At 37.7% G+C, this 13961-nt stretch overlaps 1 protein-coding gene across 7 annotated transcripts; it reads left to right on the top strand.

Moving 5' to 3' along the window:
- Nucleotides 1-2091: 2091 nt before the first annotated feature.
- ahcyl2a (adenosylhomocysteinase like 2a) lies at nt 2092-12257 on the top strand (the record flags this gene model as incomplete). Of its 7 annotated transcripts, none has more annotated exons than XM_079808843.1 (18): nt 2175-2473; nt 5005-5116; nt 5196-5339; nt 5455-5555; nt 6940-6996; nt 7887-7989; nt 8117-8211; nt 8329-8435; nt 8616-8732; nt 8870-8933; nt 9066-9154; nt 9252-9322; nt 9411-9505; nt 9593-9691; nt 11067-11135; nt 11372-11450; nt 11538-11658; nt 11747-12257. In XM_079808843.1, exons 1-18 carry the CDS (start codon nt 2189-2191, stop codon nt 11751-11753), a joined length of 1815 nt encoding a protein of 604 aa, XP_079664969.1. In that variant the 5' UTR covers nt 2175-2188. The 7 variants fall into 7 exon arrangements, with proteins under 7 accessions (XP_079664970.1, XP_079664969.1, XP_079664972.1 ...); XM_079808847.1 differs by lacking the exon at nt 2175-2473 and adding an exon at nt 4033-4070; XM_079808845.1 differs by lacking the exon at nt 2175-2473 and adding an exon at nt 4035-4127.
- Between the last annotated feature and the right edge of the window lie 1704 nt (nt 12258-13961).

Here is a 13961-nt window from a genome sequence, read left to right as displayed (position 1 = left end):
CCAGTTTAAGTGAGAACTTAACATATATTATTTCAGGTATGTAATAGCCATAACAAAATACTTATTGTGAAATAAAGCTAAATAAAGCTCAATACACTTTACACTGAAACTTCACACTTAATAATCCTCTTTTTTTTTGTTCTTTAGCCTACATATCCTTTATCTGATCAAATTAGGCATTTGACTTACTATTTATAACTACTGCACTTTATGTAAACCTATATGAAATAAAAACTACTTTAGTACTACACTTTGACATTAAAGTAGTTTTGTTGTATTTGTTTTGTAATCTAAAACAACCATTTCAACACAAAAATACTGAAAAATTACAACCTACAGTATATAACCTTTCATTGTAATTTCATAAACATATTATATACTGTAGGCTATTAACACACATGATGTAGGAAGTTAAATTCATGATAAGTATTCAAGTATTAAATATAAAAATATATATAATTGTATTATATAATTAGATGAGTCTAATAATATCTATTATTATTATTATTTTATTTTTCATTTTTGTCTGACAGCTCCTCCTGTTGGATTTTTTTGTTGTTGAAATATGCCAACATGGAAAATTGTCCACGAAACATGATAATATGCTTTATTTAAGAGCTTTTAAAAATAAATAAAAAATGTTTTTTCTTAAAAGCTTACAAATTTGTAAAACTTATTTCCCAAATTTCACTCAAAACTGGCAAACTATCACCAGTTTCAAAAGGCACTGAATTAACTCACCACAAGGCGGCGTTGCTTTCCCTACTTCCACTGAGACCACATTCATTGGATATGCTCTGGATATGATGAACTGGAGAGAACTGTAGCAGCTGTCCATTATTTTTCATTATATAAGAAGCATATTCAATTTACATTTCGTTTACTGTATATTGCAATAAGCCTTTAAAATGTGCAACAAAAAGGGGCAGCCACCAACCATTTTAGGCGACCACGTTAAAATTGAGAGACTTCATCAGTTCATCATCTTGATCAGTCCAGCTGCGCCTCGTCTGTAAATTTCTTTAATATTCATCCAAAAATAGACCTCATATTTCCTAGATTATTTTAAGGCGTAAAGTGGGAGGATATATTAAAATGTAGTGCCTGTATCATGATCATAGACGATAATGATACTAAGCGGGCAGTCGTCTCAGAGCCCTCCTCAGCTCTACAGCGCCCCCACCGTTGTCCAATGTAAATCTGTGGTGAGAAATGGAACTGCAGCGCGCAGATTTCAGACTTTTTGACGCTACCTCACGGTAAATCTCGCTCCAGACCAAGACGATATGCAACATGTGTCTGCATCAGGTCAGTAACTAGTTGGCCTGTCTGTTCTTCCTATGTGGAGTACCGTATCAAATTAAATTAATTAAAGTATAAATCTTTTAATTTAAACATGCTCATGTGAATAGCCTTTATATACAGTAGGCCTAGTTCTGTTGTGTTGTTCTGAGAATAGACTTGACTTTGTTTTCCTCACCCTACCTAAATATACTGCCAGGAGCCCCTACTGGATCAGTCAGTGTTGTTTAAAAAGAAATGTCAGTTTTAAATCTGTTAGAAGTTAAAGTTAGCAATAAACATCTAGATACACTTCAGAATGAAACTAAAACAGAAGTAAAAAAAAAAAAAAAAAACCTGTTAAATTGGGTTACCTTAATCTCAGCAGACAGATGATTTGTCACTGTGTTTAGCCAACATAACAGGCGAGTTTCCTGTAAACAGATCTTTCCTCAAATGTTATATTACTTTAATGATAGTTTGAAATCTCCTGAAAATAAAAAAGAACACTATTATCACTCTATAATTCATAATGGTGAACACAAGCACTAATTCAAAACTGAATCACGAATTTAAAGTGTCCTTGCCGAATAAAAGTATTAATTTCTTTCAAAACAATAACAACAAAAAACAACTTACTGACTTCAAACTTTTGAATGGTAGTGTAGTTATAAGAGGGTACAACTGATCAAACCCTAAACCCAATATCAACCAAGAAGTAGTCACCACCGTTTAACAGCATCAAACGGTAAACCAATCCCAAAGATTCTTGAAAACCCTCCTCTGCCCCTATGCTATTCACAGCCTGTTTCCACAATCAGTTTTCAATGTTTATACACATTTAGAACCCACGTCTGTTTAAAAGAGCAACGGTCTGTAACTTCAACACTCAACTAAAAACGTAAAAATGGACAGCAGTCTCAACACTGAACCAGAGAGTCAGTCTGCAACTCCACCATCGGAAGACAACGAAAGCATAGAAGAGAGCAGCCAGAATGGTGAAGCTGCAATTTCTTCAGCTCTGGAAAGAGAAGATGGAGATTCCTCACAACCGCCAACAATTAGCTCCAAGTTATTGAGAATGCTGGAGGCCGCCACCAACTGGCGGCCTGCGCTCGTACCAATGCAGAACAGTGAGGAAGTGTTCGATGCAAATGATGGAGCTGTCAGCGAAGCGCCAAAAACAAAAAAAGTAAGTGGTACTGGGGCTAAATAAGGGATTTTACAAAGGGTGTTAAAGTATTGTTTAGTGTTGTGCATTATGATGTAAGAAAAGACTAAATGTAAACTTGTTACTGCGTTCAATTTCCTGTTTCTAACCTGGGCTGGCAACACACACTTTACCACTATTTTGTCCTTCAACAAGGTGCTTCAATGAGAATGTCCCTTAAGCAACAGAACTATCAATTTCCTGTTGCATACCAGATTTAGAGGGGGTTAAATGTCTGTGCTGGACATTGGAATGCATACACTGACAGAAAAAAGGTACAGTGCTGTCACTGGAGCTGTACCCTGAGGTACAAAAGTGAAAAGATACTAATATGTACCATTTAGGGATGGTACAAGGTTGTCCCTTTTTACTTTTGTAACAGCACTGTGGGCTACCTTTTTTCTGGGAATGTAGAAGAAAATGCCTTTTTAAACCTTTGAAATGGAGAGTTTGTGAGGACCTTTACCACCATTTTGTCCATCAACAAGGTGCTTGATCCCAGCTTGCTTCAACGAGAATTTCCCTAAAGCAACAGAACTATCAATTTCCCGTTGCATACCAGATTTATAAGGGGTTAAATGTCTGCTCTGGGCATTTGAATGCATAGAAGTGCTGAGGATAGTCCTTGGAAAATGAGAATCTGAGAGTTGGTGAGGAACTTTACCACCATTTTGTCCATCAACAAGGTGCTTGATCCCAGGTTGCTTCAACGTTTGTGGAGTGCACATATTTAGAGACCCATGAATCTGAGAGTTGTTGAGTTCCCTTACTTCCATTTTGTCCTTAAACACTTGACCCTATAGGTTGTGTCAAGGTGACCGCCTCTGTGAGAAGCGACCTGGTTGTTACATATTAGGTGGGGTAGGGGTAAACATCTGGTAACCTAAATGTTCTGGTTTTAAACACTGGAAAGAGTAAGCCTTGAATCCGAGAGCCATTAAGTTCCCTTACCTCCATTTTATCCTTAAAACCCCCAGTGTGGCTATTGGGGATTGTCTCTGTGAGAAGCGAACTGACTGTTTTATTATACCACATGAGGTAGGAGTAAATAGGTTTGGTGACCTAAATGTGGTGGATTTAAACCCTGGAAATCTGCGTTGCTCTACCTCCATTTTGCCCTTGAATGAGACACTTGACCCCAAGTTGCTCCAAGGGGACTGTCCCTTTAGTAAGAGAACAGAAAGTCATTTTAGGTCAAACATGCCTGCTAAATGACGTGTAACCAAATAACCAGTTCTTGATCATCATTAACAACCCTGAACACAGACCAGTGCACTTAACATCATACGGTAGCAGCTCAGTGGCACTGGGCCAGAATTAATAAATGACTTGTAGGAACTTTTGTGACCTCTTAATCATTGTCGAATCGCGTGAGCTGACAGAGAGAGAATTTATTGTGAAGGCTTTCTTCTCACAGTGTAGGATTTCATCTGACAGGGGACCCATGCTTCTCTAGCCCGCTTATTAAACATTATGGCACAACAATTACTGTTGTGGTTCAGCCTTTAAATGCTTACGTGGGAGTTTCTCTACTCATTTCTCAAGCGGATCAGACACCATGAGGAAAGTCTACAGCCTGGTTAGTCTCAATAAAAACAGGGAATCAAAAGATGCTGTGTTATCTCTTAACATCAAGGTATTTCTAATCTCTTTAGACAGAATTTGCAATTTGCTTTTTGTTAAAAGTGGGTCATAAGAAACTGAAGCATTTCTTGTGGTCAGTTTTTGTGATTTGTATAAGTTTGTATAGCGTTTTGTATTGAGTGGTGTTATATTAGTCTACTGAATACAACAATACATTTTCATTTCTAAACCTAGAGTGAAGATTTATTTTCCCTGCCGCTCAAGTTAACTTTTTTTTTCATTAACTTGCTAATATAGTTGATCAGTGTCAGCATTTTTTGTTTATATATATACAGTAAATGCATTTTGCCATAAGGTAAGACAAAGGACCTTGACAAACAAATAAATAAATATGATGGCGTGTTTAATTTCAAGTTTGCCTTTCTTTGTTTAGTGTGTGAGTTAGTAAGCAAGTGATAGTTACTGTATAACTCTAAGATCTCTTGTCTGTACTTGAAATGTTTTTTAGGGTTTTTTTGCGCATGTAGCATGTCTTAATATTGCTATCTTTTCATATGAGTTTACTTTAAGATAGATAGTTATAATGCTTCTATTATTTTGAGAAATCGCTTTAAGATTTTGGACCTCTGTTTTCATTTGCATTCAAATATCAAAACTTATAATCTCAACTAGATAAAAATGGACAATTATACTGAGAAATCAAAATGTTTTGGAGAATATACATACAAAATTCATTATATATATTTTTGTATGTATATTTTATGTTATATTTTGTATATTATATTGATATTTGAATGCAAATGACACCAGAGATCCAAAATCTTAACGCGGATTCTAAAAAATGATATGATCAAAGTTATGACAACATTTGTTTTTACATTGCTGTATATGTATAAAATATATAATAAGTATATACGTTTTTCCCTCAGCAAATCCAGTATCCTGAGCAGATTAGGGAATTCAACAGTCGATTGACAAAGACGGGACGCCGCTCTCTGTCCCACTCTATTTCTCAATCCTCTACAGACAGCAACAGCTCAGGTAGATGACGGCTCATTAAAACTGGAAAATTGGAATTGGATTTTCATCACAATCTCCTTACTTATTTCTAATTTTTCAGGGGGTTCAGATGCAGAAAATCTAGAGGATGAGGTCTCTCCTCGAGACAGGCTACAGATGAACTCCAAAGGGAACAGGGACTTCTGCGTCAAAAACATCAAGCTGGCAGACTATGGCCGCCGAGAGATAGAGCTTGCTGAGGATGGTAGGCATACAGTTTAATACATATAAGCAAGAAATAAACATGCAGATGCAACCAGATTACAAAAAAGAAATGTAATGAATGTATGTTTGTGTGTGTGCATCTTTATTTGTTGTAGAGATGACTGCACTGATGGCCTTAAGAAAAGCAGCTCAAGGAGAAAAACCATTGGCAGGGGCTAAAATAGTGGGATGTACCCACGTCACAGCCCAGACAGCTGTAAGTGTCATCTGTAATCCCTTCACAGCATTTTAATTCTATATCGTGCAGACAGAAAAGAAAAGTTAATACAGAAACAAAACCTGTTATACAAGGTCAGCAGCACAAAAGAAACTATGGATGCATGATATATCGGCCACCATATCGGTATCGGCCGATATATGCCCATTTTTAATGTCATCGTTATCGGGACGATAATAGAAGTTGGCCGATATATTAAAGCAGATAAATAATGGATTATTTCCTTTAGCTGAGACACTTCAGAATATGAGTATGATTGGAATCACTTCAAAAAAGTAAAATACAGTCAAGTGCAACATAGGTTATATACAATTATAATGTTCCCATAATGTTCCTATTATAATTGTGTGCCTGGGACATGGATTTTAATAGTTCAAGTTCAAGTTCACTTTATTTATATAGCACATTTACAACAACCCCTAGGCTGAACAAAGTGCTTTACAAAACAAACAGATATAAATAGGAAAATAGTACCTGCATAGTAACACAGCGACTGGAGTGGCAAAAACAATATCAGACTCAGAGGATAAAAAAGCAAAACAGAATTGGCAAAGCAGTATCAGACTCAAATATGGAATGGGAGGACAGGATTGGCAGAAACATTATCAGACTAAGAAAAAAAATAGAATAGGAAAATAGTGAGATCTTTCGAGACTTGTAATCCGGCTCTCAAAAATTAATTAAAAATTTGGATTTGGATATATATATCCTCCTACCTGAGTTGATCATACAATGGGGAATTTTTTTATTATTTATATATATATACAGTATCACCTAAAGGATTATTAGGAACACCATACTAATAATGTGTTTGACCCCCTTTCGCCTTCAGAACTGCCTTAATTCTACTTGGCATTGATTCAACAAGGTGCTGAAAGCATTCTTTAGAAATGTTGGCCCATATTGATAGGATAGCATCTTGCAGTTGATGGAGATTTGTGGGATGCACATCCAGGGCACGAAGCTCCCGTTCCAGCACATCCCAAAGATGCTCTATTGGGTTGAGATCTGGTGACTGTGGGGGCCATTTTTGTACAGTGAACTCATTGTCATGTTCAAGAAACCAATTTGAAATGATTCGAGGTTTGTGACATGGTGCATTATCCTGCTGGAAGTAGCCATCAGAGGATGGGTACATGGTGGTCATAAAGGGATGGACATGGTCAGAAACAATGCTCAGGTAGGCTGTGGCATTTAAACGATGCCCAGTTGGCACTAAGGGGCCTAAAGTGTGCCAAGAAAACATCCCCCACACCATTACACCACCACCACCAGCCTGCACAGTGGTAACAAGGCATGATGGATCCCTATTCTCATTCTGTTTACGCCAAATTCTGACTCTACCATCTGAATGTCTCAACAGAAATCGAGACTCATCAGACCAGGCAACATTTTTCCAGTCTTCAACTGTCCAATTTTGGTGAGCTCGTGCAAATTGTAGCCTCTTTTTCCTATTTGTAGTGGAGATGAGTGGTACCCGGTGGGGTCTTCTGCTGTTGTAGCCCATCCGCCTCAAGGTTGTGCGTGTTGTGGCTTCACAAATGCTTTGCTGCATACCTCGGTTGTAACGAGGGGTTATTTCAGTCAAAGTTGCTCTTCTATCAGCTTGAATCAGTCGGCCCATTCTCCTCTGACCTCTAGCATCAACAAGGCATTTTCGCCCACAGGACTGCCGGATGTACTGGATACTGGATGTTTTTCCCTTTTCACACCATTCTTTGTAAACCCTAGAAATGGTTGTGCATGAAAATCCCAGTAACTGAGCAGATTGTGAAATACTCAGACCGGCCCGTCTGCCATGCCACGCTCAAAACTGCTTAAATCACCTGTCTTTCCCATTCTGACATTCAGTTTGGAGTTCAGGAGATTGTCTTGACCAGGACCACACCCCTAAATGCATTGAAGCAACTGCCATGTGATTGGTTGATTAGATAATTGCATTAATGATAAATTGAACAGGTGTTCCTAATAGTCCTTTAGGTGAGTGTATATATATATATATATACTACTGGTGTACTGTTTAGGGTAAGAAAGAGTTTTTTATACAAATGAATACTTTCAGCAAGGACACCTTAAATTGATAAAAAAAAAATGCGGTTCTTTTGAACACTAAGCTAAACTGTTTTCAACATTGATACTAATAATAAATGTTTCTTGATCAGCATATCAGAATGATTTCTGAAGGACACTGAAGACAACTTTCAACTTTGCCATCATAAATTACATTTTAAAATGTATTGAATTCTATAACAAAACCTTACCAACCCCAAACCTTTGAATGGTAGTGTGTTTATATATTTCCCTCAACAGGTGCTGTTGGAGACTCTGATGGTGTTAGGGGCTCAGTGCAGGTGGGCAGCCTGCAATATTTACTCCACTCAGGATGAAGTGGCTGCTGCTTTAGCAGAGCAAGGTAAAAAATAAACTCCTATTCTAATTGTCTAATGATAATTAGTTAGACATTATTCATTTTCGTTGTTGGCATCTGCTAAGTTACTTTTTGCTTTCTCCGTTGTCGTGTCCTCTGCTCTCCATGGCAGATTTTCCAGTGTTTGCATGGAAGGGAGAATCTGAGGATGACTTCTGGTGGTGTATTGATCACTGTGTAAATGTGGAGGGCTGGGAGCCAAACATGGTAGGATTCACTTCAACGACACGAGACCACTTTCCCTTCAAGAATCAATAGTGTTATCTTATCTTGTCTGTTTTCACCTGCAAATAGAAGTTTGTTAATGGCTTTTTATTTCTTTAGATCCTCGATGATGGAGGAGATATGACACATTGGATATACAAGAAATATCCTCACCTCTTCAAGAAAGTCAAGGGTATTGTTGAAGAAAGTATCACCGGCATTCACAGGTTGAGTCACTTTCTAATCCTAGTCATTTGTCACTTTTTTTGTCACAATGTTCTTCATAAAACAAGCTTTAATTCCATATTAAAGAGAAAATGGCACCAAATTGACACTACGGTGTTTGTACAATAAAACTGACAGCTTTGCAAATGTAAAAAACTACGTTTTTGCATCACATATATCAGGCTTCATCACCTCTCTAAAGCTGGAAAACTATGTGTACCAGCCATAAATGTGAACGACTCTGTCACTAAACAGAAGTTTGACAACCTGTACTGCTGCAGGGAGTCTATTCTGGATAGGTAAGATGATGATATACAGTATATTATATATAAATAGAAATGTTAAATAGTATTTCAAATGTCAAATATAAGTAGTTCAAATATAAATAGTATTTATATGATTAAATCTACTTTCTGTCTCATTCCTGTACCCCCAGTCTTAAAAAGACCGCTGATGTAATGTTTGGGGGAAAGCAGGTGGCTGTATGTGGATACGGGGAGGTAAAGTTCCTGATTCAAATAAATAATTGTCTCTATTGTCAATATGCCACCTGAGAACAGTGTCCGTCACCTGCATTAGTTTAGTTTTGGCCTCTGTTTTGTGTGTGTAAATGTAAATATTGATGCCCACAGGTGGGAAAAGGTTGTTCTGCTGCTCTGAAAGCGATGGGATCTGTTGTATATGTAACTGAAATCGACCCCATCTGCGCTCTACAAGCATGGTAAGACATTAGTTATTTGGGGGGGGGGGGGGGGGACTATCCAGAGAGTTAGCATGACAGTAGTATCACACCTGACAGCCAATTCTATTTCGACTAGCATGGATGGCTTTCGATTGTCCAAACTAGGTGATATTGTAAGACAAGTGGACATGGTCATCACCTGCACAGGCAAGTTGTGCAATATCATAAATACAACAATGAATTACTGTACTATTACCTTACATTGTTATTTGCTTTGACAACTAACTCTACACAGGAAACAAAAATGTTGTTGTGAGGGAGCACATGGACCTAATGAAGAATGGTTGCGTTGTCTGCAACATGGGACGCTCTAATACAGAAATCGATGTTGTAAGTGGCTGTCGGACATGATAAGATGCACGATTAGTGATGACAATTGAATGCTCTTGTAATTCGTATTAACTGTTGAATTTGCAGACCTGTCTGAGGACCCCAGAGTTAGCATGGCAGCATGTGAGAGCGCAAGTGGATCACATTATTTGGCCGGATGGAAAAAGAATAGTTCTTCTAGCTGAGGTGAATGAATACTATGAGAAATATAAAACACCTCATTTTTAACGCGGAAATAAGCTATTTCCTGTGAATGTGCGAGACTTCAGATTCATTATCCTCTATGAGTAAGTAACTAAGAACAACAAAGTGCAGTAAACTGTAAAACTATTTGTGTTACAAACTAGTGTGTTTAAATATTCCGATATTAAATTAAAACATAACAAATACAAGTTTGCAACATAATAAACTGTTTTTGCATAGCTAAAATAACTGACACAGAGAGCCTCACACATTCAAGGGAAAAAATAGCTGTACCACTCTTATGTTAAAAATAAGGTGGATAATGCACATACAGTCGTGCTCAAAAGTTTACGCACCCCTTGCAGAATCTGCAAAATGTTAATTATTTTAAGAAAATAAAATGGATCAAACAAAATGCATGTTATTTTTTATTAAGTACCATCCTGAATAAGATATTTTACATAAAGACGTTTACATATAGTTCACAAGACAAAAAAATGACCCTGTTCAAAAGTTTACATACCCTTGATTCTTAATACTGTGTGTCATTACCTGGATGATCCATGACTGTTTGTTTGTCTTGTGATGGTTGTTCTTGAGTCCCTTGTTTGATCGGAGCAGTTAAACTGCCCAACTTTCTTCAGAAAAATCCTCCAGGTCCTGCACATTCTTCAGTTTTCCAGCATCTTTTGCATATTTGAACCCTCTCCAGCAGGGACTGTATGATTTTGAGATCCATCTTTTCGTACTGAGGACAATTGAGGGACTCAAACACAACTATTAAAAAAGGTTCAAACAATCATTGATGCTTCAGAAGGAAACACAATGCATTAAGAACTGGGGGTGAAAACTTATTGAATTTGAAGATCAAGGTAAATTGTACTTAATTTGTTTTCCTGGAAACATGCAAGTATCTTCAACAAGTATCTTCTGTTGCTAAGTAAGAAAGTAAGAAATTTGTCCAAAGAAAAATTGGGCAAAAAATTTGGGCATCTTCATCCTGTTCAAAAGTTTTCACCCCCAGCTCTTCATGGGATCATCCAGGTAAGGACTATATGTAAACATCTTTTATATCTCATGTAAAATATCTTATTCAGGGCGGATACTAAATAAATAAAAAAAAACATGCATTTTATATGATCCCTCTTATTTGTTAAAGCAATTAGCATTTAGCAGATTCTGCAAGGGGTCTGTAAACTTTTGAGCACGGATGGAAGACAAGAAAGGCATGTTCCTGGAACAACAAAGGATCTAGGAACATGTCCTACATGCGTAAATTATGTTTCTATGTAATCTACACTTCCTGGTTACAACCCTCATGGCATATTGGTCTTTAAAGTTAATGGCAAGGTTACTGTTTTACCCCATTTGATTCCAGGGCCGTGTCCTTAATCTAAGCTCCTCCACTGTACCAATATACGTGCTTTCCATCACAGCCACCACACAGGTATGACGCAGTTTGCTAATGCATGAATTTATGCATGTTTTATAGCCTAAAGGCTAAAGTTATTCCACTCTTACTTAGCCTAAACATTAAAGACTAGCTGGGGGGAACAATAAAACTTTTAAAAGTATATTTGTATTTAGTACATCAGAATGTAAATTACATGGGAAGTGTGACAAACCTGGGAAATTGTTGGGTTTAAAATTGTTTACATGTTAATTTTTCTGTTTATATTCTAGGCTTTAGCATTGATCGAGCTCTTCAATGCACCAGAGGGCCGTTTCAAGCAAGATGTCTACCTTCTTCCCAAGAAACTGGGTAAAAAAAACGCAATGAACCTACCAGAACTTCTTGTTCATCCATACTTAATCAAAACTACGTCTGATTCACTATTTTGTGTACCAGATGAGTATGTTGCAAGCCTGCACCTTCAGACCTTTGACGCACACCTGACTGAACTCACCGATGATCAAGCCAAATACATGGGCTTGAGCAAACACGGCCCCTTCAAACCGAGTTACTACAGGTGAGAAATGTATTTAAAAATACTCTTAAATTATTGCAAAGAAATGTGAAACATTTAACACCTGCATGCTTGTGTTTTTCTGTTTTAGGTATTAAGGACTTCGAGATGTCTCTATGTAACTGTAACTCACCATCAGATTTCAAAGGAAACGGATGGATTTAAAGTTATGGAAACTTAGTAGAAATAGATTTGACTCAGCATGGATTTCATTCATCCCACTCTTTACCAACACGATATTACAGGTTTTTGAGCGTGTACAAATATGAAGTGAAGTATATCAATTTCCTCCTGCTATTGTAATATATATATGTATATGACATTATCATCATAATTTTGACCATATAAATAAATACATTTATTCACTTATTTCATGCAGCAAGTGAACATAATATGCTACTAGAATGCTATTTACTACCTTGCATGGTTCTCTAATAAAACACTGTATTCTGTCATAAGCCGCATTTCCACCGAAATTACCAGAAACAATATGTCCTAGTCAAATTAGTCCGGTGACGTGGGATTGCGCGGGACTTTCCAGTTCCCGCTGGATTTTGTGCTCCGCATATAAGCTTAATAAAGCCTGAACCTGGCTGACGGTCCATCTGTCATATTTTTATAAACTCCATTGTTGATTCGAATAGCAAACAACTCTTACTGCACACACTACAACAGACTTTTAAAAATGGTGGTTGAAATAAAATGCCGCGTGCAGTCAACCAATCAAAATGATGCGTGAACTCAACTTTTGATGGGGAAATATGTACCCGGAACGTCATTTAGACCCTGGTCCCTGTGGTCGAAACACATCGAGACTATACCACCCCAAAGTCCATAGTTCCTGGGGAAAGTTCCTGCGGTGGAAACGCAGCTATAGGCCATTTATCTTCTCCAAACGGAATTCGCTTACATACCCACTGGCTAATGAGTTATGGTGTCAGGTCCAGGATTCTAGCAAGTTTTTCATCAAACTCACATCACATCCAGTCACATTACACTCTAAAAAAAAAGGCTCGTAATCATAGGGGAACCTTTTTTAGTGCTATATAGCACCAATTTTGGTGCTTCAGTGGTTCTTCAGCGGTTCTTCAGAGGTGCTATATAGCACCTTAGTCAAAGAACCAGTGAAGAACCTCTGAAGAACCGCTGAAGAACCTCTGAAGAACCGCTGAAGAACCACTGAAGCACCAAAATTGGTGCTATATAGCACTAAAAAAGGTTCCCCTATGATTACGAGCCAAGAACCATTTTTGGTGCAATATAGAACCTTTTTTTTTTTAGAGTGCTGAGAACATCTTCTGGCCTTCAGACTTGAAGTAGGCAGCGTTTCAGGATTGTGGGATATCAAAGGAAGCGAAGGATACAAATATGCTGCCTTCAAAGATCGATCAGATGAAGGTTTCTCAGGAAACAGGAAGTGAAGCTAACATTAGATTCAGACGTGTCTTGATGCCTTCCTACCTTGAAATGTGTCCTCCGAAGGCAGCATTTTCCAGGTTTCGAATGCAGCCCAAGTTGTTCCATTCAGTGGTTTTCATATGCTACCAAAGATTCCTTTGTGTTTCTGTTTCAAAATATAAGTCTCTTACAAATATGGGTAACTGAGTTTTAGTTTCCCACTGATAAGCAGAATAGAAAAAGTTTGGTCATAAATAAGTCATAATCAGTGTTGGGAGTAACGCGATATAAAACTAATGCATTACAGTAACATATTACGTTTTGCTGTAACAGTAGTGTAAGGCATTACTAATCAATTTTCAGTAATATTTTACTCGGTACATGTTCAGTAACGCTTGATTGTAGAACAACTGTAATGAGATGGACTTTGTAATGACGTCTTAAGTAATATGGGACTTGTGAGTGCAAAAAACATTGCTGCCAATGGAAGCCATTCTGAGCCATCGGAATTGAACAAAAATACCTTAATTTGTGTTCCGAAGTTGAACAAAGGTCTTACGGGTGTCGAACGACATGAGGGTAAGTAATTAATGACAGAATTTTCATTTTTGGGTGAACTAACCCTTTAACCAATGAAAAATGCAAGTAAGTTAATACCTGTTCGTGGTCAGAAAATAGCCGCGTGTGGTGGCCAAGGCTCTGTCATTTCAAAGCATAGCACAACGGCGAGTGCGTCGAGTAAACACCTCCCCGAACGAACGAGGTGCATGCACAGTCAGTGCAGACTCGCGCTGGAGAGCCAAACGAAAGTATAAACAAGGCTTAATGGATGAAGATGGCAGAAGAAGACTGTACATTCGCGAGATGGACGTATGCGCATTACTTCGAGTTTGTCAGAGATGAGGACA

This window comes from Gobio gobio (assembly GCF_949357685.1).
Source record: "Gobio gobio genome assembly, chromosome: 25".
NCBI classification, from domain to species: domain Eukaryota; kingdom Metazoa; phylum Chordata; class Actinopteri; order Cypriniformes; family Gobionidae; genus Gobio; species Gobio gobio.
The sequence above is the reverse complement of the archived record's forward strand: the minus strand, read 5'-3'. Positions and strand labels throughout refer to the sequence as shown.